The sequence below is a fragment of the Panthera onca genome, chromosome D3, assembly GCF_046562875.1.
Source record: "Panthera onca isolate mPanOnc1 chromosome D3, mPanOnc1 haplotype 2, whole genome shotgun sequence".
Classification (NCBI taxonomy): Eukaryota; Metazoa; Chordata; class Mammalia; order Carnivora; family Felidae; genus Panthera; species Panthera onca.
In genome coordinates this window covers 66,419,966-66,437,824 of record NC_138350.1, presented here as the reverse complement: position 1 = coordinate 66,437,824, position 17,859 = coordinate 66,419,966, and the positions used below count along the sequence as shown (strand labels likewise).

The 17,859-nt window shown below is 40.7% G+C and overlaps 1 protein-coding gene across 1 annotated transcript in view; it reads left to right on the top strand.

The window, feature by feature from the left end:
- SKOR2 (SKI family transcriptional corepressor 2) overlaps positions 1-15,248 on the top strand; it is a 36,207-nt gene extending 20,959 nt beyond the window's left edge. Inside the window, exons 6-7 of the mRNA XM_060611906.3 lie at positions 5,872-5,939; positions 15,180-15,248. Coding sequence (XP_060467889.2) covers positions 5,872-5,939; positions 15,180-15,242 — 131 coding nt within the window. The 3' untranslated portion in view covers positions 15,243-15,248. The remainder of the gene's footprint in view (positions 1-5,871; positions 5,940-15,179) is intronic.
- The last annotated feature ends 2,611 nt before the right edge of the window (positions 15,249-17,859 follow it).

The following is a 17,859-nucleotide window of genomic DNA, read 5'->3' as shown; positions in this document are numbered from 1 at the left end:
GGGGGAATTCTGGAACATGATACAGAAGGAAAGGCCTGATAGCTGTTAAAAGTAGTGCTAACAATGGGCACCTGAGTGGCTCGGCCGGTTAAGCGTAGGACTTGGCTCAGGTCACAGTCTCACGGTTTGTGAGATTTAAGCCCCACGCCGGGCTCTGTGCTGACAGCTTGGAGCCTGCTTCAGATTTTGTGTCTCCCTCTCTCTCTGCCCCTCCCCTGCTCATGCTCTGTCTCTCTCTCTCAAAAATAAATAAACACTTAAAAAAATTTTTTTTAAGTAGTGATAGCAAAATGAACATGATGCAAACAAAATAAGCCCCCAAACCTATTGGTTCATGAGTGGGAATCTCCTGGGTAGACCAGATATTCCATATGGGTTTTCTTATTTCCAGTCTGAGGAAGGTAGGCTGTTTGTAAAACACTGGCTTTTCAGACTGTCCACATTTGCAGAGCACAGCCTTCGCTGCTGCGTTGGCTGCACGCACGTTGTCCTCAGTGCTTTCCTCTGCTACCTCCTTTTCTACTATCATTTTCCAGAAATAGTTGGGTTTTAAGTGCGTCTCATTAGAGAAATCAACTTAATGATTTCTTCTCTCTCTCTCCTTAAATTGTGCCTTCATCACCCTTTAGAACACAGAAGAAATTTTAGGGTTTTTTTTTTTCCCATTTGCCGATTAGCAATTTTTATATCCCCAAAGCCACACACATGGCTTGTTGTAGAAAACCTTAAACATACGGAAACTCAAAGAGAAGGAAAGAAAAATCGCTTGTAGTCTTGTCACCTGGAGATAACCAATGTTAACATTTTGGAGTTTCAGTTTTTAATGCATATTGAATCCTTTTTTTTGTTTTTTAATTTTTTTGAACGTTTATTTATTTTTGAGACAGAGCATGAATGGGGGAGGGTCAGAGAGAGATGGAGACACAGAATCTGAAACAGGCTCCAGGCTCTGAGCGGTCAGCACAGAGCCCGACGCGGGCCTCGAACTCACGGACCGCGAGACCATGACCTGAGCTGAAGTCAGACACTTAACCGACTGAGCTACCCAGGCGCCCCAATCCTTTTTTTTTTTAAACAAAATGAAATATTCAGCACTCCATCTTTTACCCTCCTGTTTTTCACGTAACATGAGCCTCTTTCCATTACTACAAGTAAATGTACTTTTTTTTTTAAACCTTTGCTTGTTTGAGTATAGTTGATACACAAAGTTACATTCATTTCAGATGTACACTCGTGATTCAACATCTCTGTACGTCATGCTATGCTTACCACAAGCATAGCTACCACCAGTCACCGCATGATGCCATTACAGTATCGTTGGCGATATTCCCCATGCTGTACCTTTGTCCCCATGACTTATTCATTCCATGAGTGGAAGCCTGTGCATCCTACTCTCCTTCACCCATTTTGCCCATCCCCCACCCCTTCCCTTCCTGCCACCTTCAGTTCGTTCTCTGCACTCACGGGTCTGATTCTGCTTTTTGTTTGTTTGTCCATTCATTTGTTTTGTTTTTCAGATTCCGCATATGAGTGGAATCATGTGGCATTTGTCTTTCGTCGTCTGATTTTGTTCACTTAGCATAACACCCCCGAGGTCTATCCGTGTTGTCGCGAGTGACAAAAAAATTAAAATTAAATTAAAAAGTAAAAAAAAAAAACAAACGCTCATCATTTTTTTATGGCTGCGTAACATTCCATTTTGTGTATATACAGCACATCTTCTTTATGGATTCGTCTTAGTTTGCTTTCATACATCGGCTATTATAAATAACGCCGCAGTAAACATGGAGGTACGTGTCTCTTTGAATTTGTGTTTTTGTTTCCTTTGGGTACATACCCAGTCGTGGAATTATTGGATCCTATGGTATTTCTATTTTTAATTTTTGGAGGAACCTCCACGCTGTTTTCCACCGTGGCCGTGCCAATTTGCGTTTCCATCAGCAGTGCACAAGGGTTCCTTTTTCTCCACGTCCTCGCCAACACTTGTTGTTCCTCGTGTTTTTGATGCTAGCCATTCTGACCGGAGTGAGGTGTAACCACATCTCATGGTGGTTTTGATATGCATTTCCCTCACGATGGGTGATACTGAGCATCTTTTCATGTGTTTGTTGGCCATCTGGATGGACAACCGAAAGGTCTCTTTAGATTCTCTGCCCATTTTTCATCAGATTCGTTTCTTTTGTTATGGAGTTATAGAAGTTCTTTACGTGTTTTGGATATTAACCCCTTATCGGACATGTCATTTGCAAATATTTTTCCCATCCAGCATGTGGCCTTTTTGTTTTGTGGATGATTTCCTTCACTGTACAAAAGCTTTTTATTTTGATGTCGTCCGAGTAGTTTATTTTTGCTTTAGTTTCCCTTGCCTGAGGAGACATATCTAGAAAAATGTTGCTATGACTGATGTCGAAGAAACTACTGCCTGTGTTCTTGTCCTTATGGTTTTGGACCTCACATTTAGGTCTTTAATACATTTTGAGTTTATAAATGTACTCCATGTTGGACGTTAAAGTTATCAAAGCTTTAGGTGATGGGTTTCGCCGTAGCTAAATCCGTACCCACATCTATGGCGATTCCCTCAGGATAAACTCTTGAAAGGCTTCCTGTGTTAAAGAATATGCACTTTTTCAGGCTCTTGATACGTAATGTCTATTTGCTCTCCAGAAAGGCTGTACTAAAAGGAACACCTTTTCTTTCAATCTCTGCTAACTTAAATGAAAAAAATAGTAGCTCATACTGTTTTCTTTCATTGCTCGGGATGGTGAACATTTTTCATGTCTGCTTTCCATTTGTAGGTTTTGTGAATGCCCATCATATTCTCTTCTCAGTATTCTTATTGATCTCCATGAACCCTTTATATACTAAAATATTCTTTGCCACATCACACATATTCTTTTATTTGTGTCAATTAGCTTTGGATGTTGACTCTGATCTTCTATGTTTTGAGGGTTCAATTTTTTTGTAGTTTATCGTCATACTGAAGTTTTAAATGTTTGTCTAATCAAATCTATCAATCTTTTCCTTTTTCAGTTTTTCTATCTTTGATACCCTTCCCCACCCAAGTTTTATAAAAATATTCACCATTTTTTCTGATACTTTAATGGCTTTTTTTTTCATTTTATCTTTTTTTTTAATGTTTATTTGTTTTTGAGAGAGAGAGACAGACAGACAGAACACAAGTGGGAGAGGGGCAGAGAGAGAGAGGGAGACACAGAATCCGAAGCAGGCTCTGAGCTCTGAGCCATCAGCACAGAGCCTGATGCAAGGCTTGAACCCACAAACTGTGAGATCATGACCTGAGCCGAAGTTGGATGCTTAACTGACTGAGCCACCCAGGTGCCCCTTTTTTCATTTTATCTTAAAGAATTGTATTAAGGGTACCCTCCCAGAGCAATGAGCATGAGTTAAGTAAGGACTAAGTATGACCATTCCACTCTGAGTTGTCCTTATCATCTTCTGGGATCCCAGGGAGGTACCCTGGTCAGGTTTGGTGGGTGATGGGGTGCAGGGGTTTCAAACCTCTACCCTCTGTGCTGCAACCAACTAAGCCACCTGCTATTCCCCACTCCTCCTCCCTTGTCTTTCTATAAAATACTGTTCTTCACATCTCTGCTCAAGCATTTCCTCCGCCTTTACTCCCCAAGAGGATAAGGGCTTCTCCCTTGCCCCTTGCATTGTGCCACAAACTTGCCCCTATTACAATACCTTTCACATTAAATTGAGAGTAGGGAAAGAGTCTTTTTAAAAAATATAAAAGGCAAAACTGTGGAGACAATAAAAGGTCAGTGGTTGCCAGGGGTAGGGTGGAGGAGAGGGATGAATCGGGAGAGCACAGAGGACTTTAGGACAGTGAAAATATTCTGTATTTTCTCTGATATTATGCTGGTAGATATATGTCATTATATATTTGTCCAGAGCCATAAAAGGTACAATACCAAAAGTGAACCCTAAGACAAGCTACGGACTTTGGATGATGATGATGTGTCAGTGTGGGTCCATCCATTGTAACAAATGTCCCTCTCTGGTGAGGGTTGTTGATAATGAGGGAGGATATGCAGGTGTGGGGGCAGTGGGTAAATGGGAAGTCTCTGTACCTTCCCCTTGATTTTGTGGTGAACCTAAAACTGCTCTAAAGAAAACCCCAAGTATTAATTAATTGATGAATTAATTAACTAATTTTAAAAACATGCATGGGATAGGGAAGGAATTCAAATAATATAGAAAAGTAGAAGTCAAGGGGCGCCTGGGTGGCTCAGTCGGTTAAGCGTCCGACTTCGGCTCAGGTCACGATCTCGCGGTCTGCGAGTTCGAGCCCCGCATCGGGCTCTGGGCTGATGGCTCGGAGCCTGGAGCCTGCTTCTGATTCTGTGTTTCCGTCTCTCTCTGCCCCTCCCCCGTTCATGCTGTGTCTCTCTCTGTCTCAAAAGTAAATAAACGTTAAAAAAAAATTTTTTTTTAAAAAAAGAAAAGTAGAAGTCAAAAAAATTAAAAGGATGGTGTTTTTAATTTCCAAGTCCCCAGAACCTCACAAGAGGTAAAAGATTCATCATCTTGTAAGCATTGGGAAGCCATCATAGAGTTTTCAGCAGAAGGAAAGGGGATTTGCAGAGGGGGGGGACCGGAGGCCAAGTGGTCAGTTGGGAAGCTACCCAGGGAAGAGGTGTCTGTGTTGCGGAGGTGACAATGGCAAAGGGAAGCGAGGATGACATCAGACCGTAAAGGACTCACACACCAGTGGCTGCAGAGGTGAAGGGAAGAGCAGAGGAAAAGATGTGACAAAGTTTCTGGTTTCCCCAAACTGTTACCCTGACTATCCACAACAGATTCAATAGGAAATCGTGTGACGTTCTCATTGAAGGCAGAAAATGCTAAAGTTAGCTGGGCCCACGCTTTTAAAAGGATCACATGGAGGGGCGCCTGGGTGGCGCAGTCAGTTGAGCATCTGACTTCGGCTCAGGGCAATGTCTTGCGGATCGTGGGTTCAGCCCCGCGTTGGGCTCTGAGCGGTCAGTGCGGAGCCCAGGGCCTGCTTCGGATTCTGTGTCTCCCTCTCTCTCTGCCCCTCCCCTGCTCCTGCTCTGTGTGTGTCTCTCTCAAAAATAAACATTAAAAAATTAAAAAAAAATTTTTTTTAATAAATGAAAAGATCACATGGAGACGTTGCAACATGATACATGTTGGAAAGTCCTTTCCCAATAAAAATGATCAATATGAAGACTGGCAAAGATACTTTGCATAACGGTATCTCTGAAAGCTCCTCCCTGATCCCTTTCTCAGATGCAGGCAAGGTCTGTAGAACTGCTCCCGGCCCACGGAGGACAAATAAGGCTGATGCAGGGTGAGAGAGTTTGCAGGTTGGCAGAGTCAGAGTATGTTTATCACTCGCTTGGGATTGAGGTGAGGCAGGCGTGGCTCACAGGCCTTTGTCTTAGCAGACAAGGGTCTGCCTTTCCTGTGACCCACCTAGATCTGAGGTTCACCCCCTCACTCACACTAGCCTTCTGTAGACAGTGGAAGCTGTCGATAACCTGTGACTGGCTCGAGTGCACAAAGCTGGAGAACATGACCGCACAGACATTCTATTATATGCGAGGGATCACCTAGATGGGCCATGGGATACTGTGAACTATGAGATAGAGACCCTACCCCCTCAAAATTTTCTCTGTTCTCATTAGAGAGCCTTAAAAACATCCCTTCAAAAAACCATGTGATATACTTTAAAAAAAAAACAACACACACACAATACTTTCTAAAAATACTGAAAAGGGAGAGGGGCTTCTCTGGCACCATCAGGAGCATTGTTCCTAAAATTACTAAAATAAGATTTTGCAACTTTGATTGATATCTTTCTCTATTTCTCTCTCCTACCAGATAATTTCCAGGATCAGATGAAAAGGGAACTAGCCTACCGAGAAGAAATGGTGCAGCAATTACAAATCGTAAGATGATTTCTACTTAAAAATCAACCTGACTTGATGGGTTTGTTTGCAGACCACCCAGCGTGTAAGAAACTATTCACGTTTTTTTGCCGTGAAACCCTTTGGTCCACTTACCACTTACTTCTCAGCTGGTTTAGATGCTAATTAACAAAAGATTTACTTAGACACAGGATAAACAGATGTGTCAGTTCGTTTCCTCGAGATGTAACTACCTACCATGTGTTAATAGACAGATGTGTAAATTGTCTCTGTGGGTGAACCAGAGGTACCTGCACCGCCTCCCACTGTGCAAACTTGTGAGCACGGGGCACTGGGATGCCTGAGAAGCTCCTGTCTTCTCTCTTCCTCTCCTTCCCTTACCCAGACCTAAGCCACACCCTTTGCTGCCAAGAGAACTTGGTATAAATACACTTAATCAATTAAAGTCACTTGAAGGGAAGTGTCTATTCATGTTTTCTGCCCATTTCTTCACTGGATTATTTGTTTTTCGGGTGTGGAGTTTGGTGAGTTCTTTATAGATTTTGGATACTAGCCCTTTGTCTGATATGTCATTTGCAACTATCTTTTCCCATTCCATTGGTTGCCTTTTAGTTTTGTTAATTGTTTGCTTTGCAGCGTAGAAGCTTTTCATCTTCATGAGGTCCCAAGAGTTCATTTTTGCTTTTAATTCCCTTGCCTTTGGAGATGTGTCAAGTAAGAAATTGCTGCGGCTGAGGTCAGAGAGGTTTTCGTGGATGGAACTGAAGAGTGTTATGCTAAGTGAAATAAGTAATACAGAGAAAGACAGATACCGTATGTTTTCACTCTTATGTGGATCCTGAGAAACTTAACAGAAGACCATGGGGGAGGGGAAGGAAAAAAAAAGTTAGAGAGGGAGGGAGCCAAACCATAAGAGACTCTTAGAAACTGAGAATAAACTGAAGGTTGATGGGGGAGTGGGAGGGAGGAGAGGGTGGGGATGGGCATTGAGGAGGGCACCTGTTGGGATGAGCACTGGGTGTTGTATGGAAACCAATTTGACAACAAATTTAATATTAAAAAAAAAAGAAAAAAATAACAAAAAAAATAAAGTCACTTGAAGGGTGATTCAAAGAAATGATTATTTCCAAATGAAGTGTGTTATTCACCCTCTCCTAATCATACCAAAAAGTGGACACTCAGTTGTATTTATGTGGAAACAGGGAAGCAGGAAGGTGCCTGGTGAATAAACGTAGTGGGGTTTTTTGGGTTTTTTTCATTCTGAATTCACCACCCTTCATCCCCACACAGACAGATCTGGTATTAATCATTAGGGCTTTTTTTTTTTTTTTTTTTTTTTTTTTAATTTTTTTTTTTCAACGTTTTTTATTTATTTTTGGGACAGAGAGAGACAGAGCATGAACGGGGGAGGGGCAGAGAGAGAGGGAGACACAGAATCGGAAACAGGCTCCAGGCTCCGAGCCATCAGCCCAGAGCCTGACGCGGGGCTCGAACTCACGGACCGCGAGATCGTGACCTGGCTGAAGTCGGACGCTTAACCGACTGCGCCACCCAGGCGCCCCTAATCATTAGGGCTTTTAAAACAGTCTCTCATACTCTCTCATTTTCCTGAGTACAGTGGGGACGATAATTTCTGCTCCATATTTGTGAGATATTTTTTAATCACCTGGATGGAGACATACACTGATCCTTAGTGGTATTCCCAGCATGACTATTATAATTGGGGTTGCTGGACGTTTCCTTTTTTTTTTTTTTTTTTTTAATTTTTTTTAATGTTTATTTATGTTTGAGACAGAGAGGGACAGAGCATGAATGGGGGAGGGTCAGAGAGAGGGAGACACAGAATCTGAAACAGGCTCCAGGCTCTGAGCTGTCAGCACAGAGCCCGATGCAGGGCTCGAACTCACGGACCGCGAGATCACAACCTGAGCCGAAGTCAGATGCTTAACCGACTGACCCACCCAGGTGCCCTGGTTGCTGGACGTTTCCGAGCTGGTCCCTGTTACCTGTATTTTATTAAGCATGTATCTACATATATCCACCTGTCTTGTCTAGACAGCCAGGTATCTAGCTCTCTGCCAGGATAACTCAAGGAAGATAAGTATTAACATTTTCCTTCTGCATCAGAGAAATCATGCTTGTGTTAATGGAGATTGCTTGGAGTCGTTTTTTATTTTTTATTTATTTATTTTTAATTTGTTTAATGTTTACTTATTTTCGAGAGAGAGAGAGAGATGGAGCACGAGCAGGGGAGGGGCAGAGAGAGAGGGAGACAGAATCTGAAACAGACTGTCAGCACAGAGCCTGATGCAGGGCTCGAACTCAAGAACTATAAGATCATGACCTGAGCCCAAGTCAGACATTCAACCCACTGAGCCACCCAGGTGCCCCTCGGAGTCATTTTTAAAGCCACCTTGTAGTGCCTCCATTCTGGGGCTTTGTTAAAAAGTGCTGTTTGTACTCATAGACCATTCCCACTGGTCTTCATTGACCTCAATGGCCGGTTAACATTTCTCTGTTCTGAAAGTCACCTCAATGTAAGATGCCTCTTAAACAGGACTTTTCTTCTGGTTTTTGTTTTTGTTTGTGTTTGGTTTGTTTGCACTTAAAGTCATGGGAGGGGGGGAGTGCAGAAGGCTTTTTCTCAATTGATTGATTACTAAGCCCCCAAAGGGTTAAAAAAAATGTATCTACTGTTCTTAGCTTTTGATACCTAGATAATAAGAGCTATTGATTACTTGCTGTGACTATTCTAATTGTTTTCTTTGTCCAAAGGAAGAATTTTTTTAATATTTTGTTTTTAAGTAATCTCTATACCCAACGTGGGACTCGAACTCCCAACCCCAAGATCAAGAATCTCACACTCGACCAACCAAACCAGCCAGGCACCCCTATATAAAGGAAGAATTTAAATAAATAATTGGAGACAGAAGGATATAAAATTTTCAGGCCTTACTGATTCTACATATCACTTTCCGACTCTTAAAACAAAAACTGCCATGCATACAACCAAAAATTTGTGATTTTAGAGTAGTTGCGTATAGCAATATAGGCTTTAGAAGAGGGAGTAGGTATTTATTTCAGTGCCCCTATTTAAGGTCAGTTATATAGCTTGAATGTCTTAATTTTCTTTGACATTAGGTTTCCTTAGTAAAAGAGGAAATGATACTGCGTCCATGTAGTAAACAGTATTGATAGCAGAAAAAATGTCTCGTGTCTTTTGAGATATTTGGTTCATGGAAGGGATAAATTGGTATTACTATGCGTTTTTATTACACTGTATTGCAAAATATTTTATCATCATATATTCATTTATGTAGACAAGTGTTATTAATTCAGATTTCTCTAGATAGTAAATTATTCCTGGTCACAAATTAAATTCCTTGGGAGAAGCTAGACATTTTTCCCCCCAGCCCTGTAGGTACCATATAATTTCTGAAATCCGCAAAACCACATCCAGGCTGACAACATGAAACAGGTGAAATAGACGTGATTTGTCCCTCCCACTTCTTCTCTTGGGTCCCCTGCCTTAATATGGGGAGGGTCTTCATGCAGCCTCCAGTACCTATCATCCGATGGCTATCATAAACATTTGCTGAATGAATCACCACCCAGGGGTGACCCCTGACTCAACTCTGATACTCCCATAGAGTGGTCCTCTTAATTCTTTTCCAAATTTCCCTGGCTCGTTCCTGATTTCCCCAAACTGTCTTTTGTGCTAAGAAACTACCACTAAAACGACTAAAGAAAGCCATAGTGGTGAATTATGAGGTGTTCCCCTATTACTGCACTGTCCTTGTGACTAACAGACACAGGCTGGCAGGTCTGCAAACTTCAATTCAAGACTACTCCCATATAGTCCATTAAGTGTCAGCTCCTCAGCCAAAGGAATTCGGAAGCTCTAACCTGTGCCCTGATAGGAATATAGTAAGTAAGGCACAGGTGCCTAATAAACATGAAATGCCCGTGCAAGTTATCAAATGCTCTGCCAGTATGAGTAATAAATTTCATAGCATGCCTCTTCTCAAAGCAGTACCTCTAATAGTGGGACTATTCAAGTCCTGATGCCTAGATATATTTTTGTGCAAGAAGGACCTGGGTTCACATTATACCATCTGCTTTGGAATTGAGGCAGCAGACTCCAGTTCACCCGAACAGAAATTTATCAACTCCCTTATTCAGCTTGTTTTATTTGCTAAAGTACATGGGGGGGTAATGTCCTGAGAGACTTCGATCTAAAGATTTTCAAGAAGTTGCTAGATATCATAATTATTGACTTTCTCAGTAGTTTTAGTTGAATGATCGAATTCATCAGTAAATATGGTTACATGCTTTGCTTCCTGAGAATAGAGCATTTCACTCAAAATTATTATTTTACATTTAAACTATTTTATATTTAAAGCTTACAGAGCATATATGACAGAATAGTCATTTGCCTGCAGAATAGGCTTTTTTTTTTCCTTTAGATGACATAAAAACCCATCCTATCCTGCAATCATGGAGAATTCAAATATATTAAAACCATCATATTTTGTAACAATTCCCATAGACCCACAGTGCATTTATTCTATGCTGTTACGCAGTGTTCTTATTCAAAAGATTTTATCGAAAGCATCTTGGGTATCATTGCTGTAGAAAGAAAACTTATGAATTTCTTTGGCTCCTGCATTTTTAGATTCTCTGCTGACTGCAATTTCTGCACCATTGCTTCCTTTTTCAGTTTGTTAAATGCAAAGGTGTAATGACTATGGAGTCAAATAATTGACTCTCTTTGTACACTTATAAATGAACGTGTGTTTATCTCAATGTGAGATTTAAAGCCTACACAGTTTGTTTAACATTTATACATGGGCAACACGCTAAATTTTTTTTTTGATTGCTTAAAATTAGAGTCTATAAGTACTTCACACAGTTTGTAGTAAAGTCTCCACCCCTGCCCTGGGTTTTCAAATGTTTAAAGTGTTTTCCTTACTAAGCCAGAGTTAGTTGTACAAGCAAAGAAATAGATTCTTCTCACTATGAACCAAATACAAAAGTTCTAAAACTTAACAAGCTCGTGAAAATCTCAGTTTGTATTATAGCACAAAGAAAAAAAATCTCATTCACAAATGGATTGTGACTCAAGGAAAAGTTGGTTCAATTTTGAAAACAAAATCCATCGTGCTGTACAGTTAAGAAGATGAAAAAGCTAAGACAATGTTGTATATCAATTATATCTCAATTTTTAAAAATTAAAAAAAGAAGCTGAAGGTGTTTTACTCAGTGTATCACCTTTTGATTAAGGTTTTTCAAGGACTGGAATATAATATAATTTACACATCATGATGCCTTGATAACTTTTTTTTTTCATTGATAATTTGGCAACAATTTTCTTTCAAGCCAGTGCATCTGTATAGAAGTTACTACGACTGTAAGTTTGTTGAAGACATACTCTTCTTTAGTCAGAGTTCTCGAAGGACCTTGTGCAGCTGCAGAAGAGAGCCTGTGATAAACAGCTAGATCCAGATTCACATCCTTTGGACTTGCTAGATTGCTACCAAGAGGCGCGTAGATGGAGAAAATGTGCTAGTCTCGAAGTGCCCTCTGCTGTTTTATCCAGAATGCTGCACTCACACACAGCAGGGGAAACTTGGTCTCAAAGTTCTTCATTAAAAGCCTCAATTAAAATAATGCTCAATCGATAGATTTAGTACTAATGTTTCGTTCACTGTGGACTTGTAAAAAAGCAGTTTACAACTTCCTGTTGCTGGGAGCACAGAGCTTCCTTGCAGGGAAAGGAGCGAGGTCTTGACTGCTGCTGGAGGGGCCCTCCCTCCTTGGCAAGGGCACAGCTCTTCAGTGATACAGTCTTTCCTTGGAGGTTGTCCAGGATTCATTAGGATGGGAACTTGTCCAGACTTCTAACGTTTCAACCCAGAGAGTTTTTAAAAATATGTCCTATGTATTTTTTTTTTAAAGGTAGGTAGTACAGTTACTGTTTGGCACTATATTCTTAGGAAAAGATCCCTAGGCCACTAGAGGATTTTGGTTTTGTGGCTAAATATGCAAGAAAAGGAGGTCCCTGCAAGTCAGAGGACTGGATGCTGCCTTAACATTCTCCAGCAGCAGACCAGACTTTGACTACAGTGCGTCCTTTCCCCATTACTGATCGATTGCCATGCATCCTGACCAGGCAATCACTTGTTCCTTGGTTATGTGGCCTTCTCCTCGTTCTCCTTTTGACATGTTAACCCACCTGAATGTCTGAGCTCAGGCTAATTCTTTCTCGGCACAAACTAGGAAGTTATCTTTTTTGGTAAGACCCCAGACTTTTGATAGACTCGTGCCAACTAGGTGACTAATTTAGAACTTATTATATAGCTTTGAGAGATTTTTTTTTTTTTTCCATGCAAATCTTGGTGATTTCTAAGCTGGTCAAAATGGATGGCCCGCCTGGATGGCTCAGTTAGTTAAGCATCTGACTTCAGTCATGATCTCACGGTTCACGAGTTCCAAGCCCCGAGTCAGGCTCTGTGCTGACAGCTCAGGGCCTGGAGTCTGCTTCAGATTCTGTGACTCCCTCTCTCTCTGTCCCACCCCTACTTGTCCTCTCTCTCTCTCTGTCTCTCAAAAATCAATAAACATTAAAAAAAGTAGTAAGCTGGTCAAAATGGAAAGAAAGTTTTTGTAACTTCCAGAACAGGAAATGTAATGGAATAATTAGCTCAAATGGAGCCTCCAGGAGCATGAGCTCCCAAATTGGGGAGTGTTTGCAGAGCTCTCTGTGAATCAAGTATTGCATTTCTTGGAATCCAAAGCACTGTCAGTTGTAAGAGACACCATTACTTGATGTATCACAAGAAAAGAAACTTTCAACTATTATTCCAAGATACCATCAATTATAAGACACCTAATTTCAGAGACATTAAAACGTGAGGGGGGGAAAAGTACATTTTAGAATTGATGAAATAGGGTAATTCCCACGAACAGTTGGGCCACATGTCAGTATATTCTTTGTCATTCATGACTTAGGACCTACCATTAAAAATACATGATTTTCAGCTCACAACCTTATGCACTTTTTGCCTTTGTTTTTGTTTGGCTTTTATTTCACTTTGTTTTAACGACATAAATGCAACAATGTTTGAGTGTGGGTAATTCTTCAAACGGATTTAAATTCCAGTCTGTAGATTTGGGAATCAAATGTGCTTATACGGAAACATCCTTTTTTTCCTAAGCTTTTTTTTTTCCCCTCAGCGTCCCACCTTAATGAAATGCTACATTGTTTCTGGGGTAAAAGGAAGGAAGGAAAAAGGCATTCTGACTTAGATATGAAAGCAGTGTCCTTCCCACAGTTTTCTTAGGGTTAGGATGAGTAGTTTATCGGCTTTGATGAGGCGGTGGGCCACTGGTGATGTTAACTTGCAGTAGGGCCTGGGATGGAACAGGACAGATCACTTTCTCAGTCACTGTGGTACCGGAGTCTTGATGTCGAGGACTGTCTCTAAATGTGAGTGTGACACAAGCACATTGTATTAGGTAATTCCTCTTGCCCCGAGGTTTACATCATTTTTACTTGTTATCCTAACTAATAGAATTCCATTCAAGGCCCCGTTATATCATGCACAGAAAGAGAGAGGCAATCCCTGTGTTTGGCATGTCTCAGCAAACGCTGTGATGGGAAACGTGCATCTCTGTTGAGAGCAGATGTAGTATGATGTCCAGTGAGAAGAAGAGGTAACTAGAGTAGGTCCCTATGTGACTGCTCTTGTCGTCATCCGGCTCATCACAACTCATGTCCTCAAATATGAGGTTGGTACTCAAGTATGAAGGCCATAAGGGCACTTCACTCATGCTGTCTGTGCTCTTGATCAGATATGTGGCTATCGGAATCATCCATGTTGTGCCTGTGTATCAAAAGAGTGAGATGGTTATGTTAGTCCTCTCTCTTTTTTGCCATTAGAAAGGCTATTCAGCTGACCAGTTATTATGGCATAGTGGTCCCAATATGATTGGGACCATATTAGTCACTCACAGATTCATAGTCTCTTCCCACTAGAAAAGGCTTATATTTGTGGATGGGGGATCAGGAGAACAAAACACAGATATGCCGGAAACATGGAGAGCGTATGTACCAGTATTCAAAAACATTGCTGAATCGGATGAAAATAGTTTTATTTCCCTCACTGCTTTTACATCACAGCCATATTTCATGTTATATTCTGGAAAGCTGAATATGTATTTCTTTAAATGCATGATAGATGCAAATCTCTAGAGTCCTGAGTCTTATAATGATGAAGGTAAGTAACATAATGATAGACTACCTTAACTGGGGTTAATGGGAAGGTAAATCTAAATAAGACATGCAGTCCAATTTTAGCCATTCAGATTTTCTAATGAAAAGTAACGTATCAAATGGGATAGGCTTTCATTTGAAGTCCCAGTACTGAAAAGTACTTTTCAAGTTTATCCAGGTAGTATTCTCAAGGGTTGTATTTTCCACTCAGTGCAATTATTTCTGATGCTTCTTAGTAGTTATTGGGAAATTACCCAGAGTAATAATTTGTGTTTAGTTAGTTCATCTTATTTTTGTGATTTATAATGATAGCATAGTCGGTCACTGTAATTAAATGAAAGATGGCATTGAACTAGTTTGTAATCACATCCTTGTCTCTTTACTTTGGACATACATTATAACGTCATAACTTAGTTTTCATACCTAAATAAAAAAATAGCAGTACCATATTATTAAATGAAAATTAAAAAAAAAAAAACTTCTTAAGGTGAAATGTCATATACTGACCTCAGAGACTAGCTCTAGCAAGAGTCTACTGTGATCACTGGTTGTCCTTGATATGCTAATTTTTAACAGGCCTTAGGAATTGCTATATCCCAGAAGCTCCATGCTATTGCCGATCGGATGGAGATCTTTTCTCCTTAGAGAGGGATTTACTGGCATTCAAATTTCTAGGCATGATGAAAGGTCTCCACTATGCACCTGTCTTCGAATTTAGTTTCTCTGGAGACACATGGGTGGCTCAGTAGGTTCAGCGTCCGACTTCAGTTCAGGTCATGATCTCACAGTTCGAGAGTGTGAGCCCCACATGGGACTCTGTGCTGACACCTCGGAGCCCGGAGCCCACTTCAGATTCTGCGTTTCCATCTCTCTCTCTCTGCCCCTCCCCCACTCATGCTCTTTCTCTTTCTCGAGAATAAACATTTAAAAAAAAATTTTTTTTAATTGAGCTCATCTGGACAGCTTTGCCTGTTTTTATCTTACAGATCCCCTATGCAGCAAGCTTGATCAGGAAAGAAAAGCTTGGTGCCCATCTCAGCAAAAGCTAAAAGGTAAGCTTACCAGAAGAAAGAGATTTTCCTGAATTCTGAATTATTACTCAGCTATGTTCTTTATTGATGTTTTCGACATAGCCCAAGGGATTAGTAAAGTTGCATCCTGTGTTTCAGCCAATATACTGATGAACTTCATTACGCCCGGGCATGGGACTTCCTAAGCCAGTGGCTATGTACATTTTGTAGATTCCTTGGAAAATTCCTAAAAGTAACAAAAGTCTGTACTCAGTCTGCAGAAGCGATCTTTGTTCTGTTTTGAGGTGTTCTGCTCTCTGCAGTTCTCCCTAACAGCCTGAGTATTGCCCCTCTGCAGGAAAGTGGAGTGTCCTCAATCATGCTTACTGTGTCTCATCTTCTTTGCCTCCCCTTTGCTTGTAAAAGCCTTCCCGAAATCTGGCTTTCAGTGAGCTACTGACAGACGGTGATGTGAACAATTGCAGGCAACACAGACCTTGGAGAACGTCTTCTGTAGGAAGAGTCATTCATTCCTTCCCTAAACCAATCACTGTTTCTCTAGAGTTGAAGCCAAGTTCGAGGTCACATCCCTGGCAACAATTTGAAAAACAAATATTCCAGGCTTCTAAGGAAGACAGTAAAAATTCATTGACTGTATTCAGAACATACCTAAACATTTCAAAAGCAACTTTTTGCTTATGCAGAAGACATATATAATTGTTAGAATTGAAGGGATGTCGAAACTAAGGCTTGCTGTTTCTGTGACAATACATTAGGATGACCTACAACTGGAATTGCTAAATCAGGGAAAAACTCAGATGTCAGAGGGAGCATTTGTAAGTGCTCATGGCCAACTAGGATTGTGGTCATTTATCAGTGTGACCCATTCCTATCAGAATCATTCTTCCCCATCCTTCCCTCTGGAACTTCCCTCTGGAATATTTCCAACTTAATAGAATCTATTGGCAAAAAGAATTCTGTACAACGCGGGTGTGTGGTTCCTGTTCTTCCCTTCATGCCTCTTTTCTGCATATCACAAGCCTCCTCTGTCTTTGTACAAATGACAATCCCACGTCTTGTCATCTTTATTAGTGATAATCTTCAGAATTTTTCTTAAATAATGATGATTATGTCACTCATATTTCATCAGAAGATCAAAACTATTTCCAAGACAGTCTCTCATTCATATGCTTTCCCTTCATTTTACACACAAGGAACCGAGGTACGGAGAAGAGAGATGTGACATTTTATGTTCACGTTGCAAAGCTGCGAAGAGATCCCAGGGCTCCTGACTTTAGATTCAGTGCCCACTTGCCCCTAATGCATGCACTTCCTGTCCTCTGTAAGCAGATGTTTCTGCAAGAAAGACAGTCAAATAATAAGTCATTGTGTTTCCATATCCATGAAGTTCTACCAAGTGGGCCTGTGAGTTGGCTCTGGTCTATATATTCAAGTGTTCTTAAGTCTGAAGTTGACGTTGGACAGTTTCCTTCTCATTAGAGCGGACAGGTTTGCACCAGTTGTGTGAAATGAATAATTTTACAACAGTCAGACCTCACTAAATCTTAACTCAGAATACCAAGGCAATCAAGGCAAGAATCACCCAAATTAATGCTGATAAACTCATAGGTATAATAATTTGAAAATGTCAAATTCTCTTTCAAGTCAAAGAGAATATATTAGGAGGTGTTTTTAAATAACATTTTTATTGAAGTATGATACATATTCATCAAAGTTCAAAAATCAAGTCATGAAGTCAACAAATCAAAACTCAATGGATTTTCACAAGATGAACCTACTTAGGCTTCCAGAACCCAGAGAGCCACCTTGCACCCCTGTCCAGTTATTCCTCCACCCAACAAAGATCAGCTTTGCCTGGTTTTGAACTTTAGCAAAGGACCTTGTACAGAACATTGTTTTGTATCTGGCTTCTTTTACTCCTCATTTATGATATTCATCCATTATAATGTAGTTTGATCTCCACTTAGGAACTTCAATAAACTCTTTTTACTCCTTCTTATTCCCCAACTCATCTCCTTTGCTTATGACGACTGCTCTTGTACCTACAAAATGAAGACTGCCCAGAAACCATGCCTCTGATGGTGACATCGCATACAGCTAGGTGGAAAAAAAAAAAAGATTGATTTGTGTTTAGTAACTAATGCTTCCTTCATGCTGATTTTGTTTCCATCCTTGCAGACAACAGGGATTTCTCTAAGTAGACCCTGGTGCTTTCAGAAGATTAGTGGTTACTTAAATGCTGAGCTAAATCAGCCAAGCAGAGAATCACGACCATATTGTTAGAGGCAGTATTTGATTCTCAACATGCCAAGCCTGCAAGGAATTACCCCAAGAGAGATTACAAAATAAAAATCATTACACCAAGGGAGAGAGACAAATTCTGCCTTGCTGAGTGACCACAGGTTTCCAAATTAGGGACTGATGCATTAATGTCTTATGCAAGAGTGACCCTTAAGGTAGTGTGCTGTGTTCTTGCCACCCAGTGGATTCCAATATGACTATTAAGAGGAGGAAGCTTTTCAAAACCACAGGCAATCCACTTAATAAGCTGAGCAAGTATCGCCACATATCACTGCTCTACAAATCTTTTTTGCCCTACCTTAGGATGTAAGAGATTCCACGTTGAGTCACAATA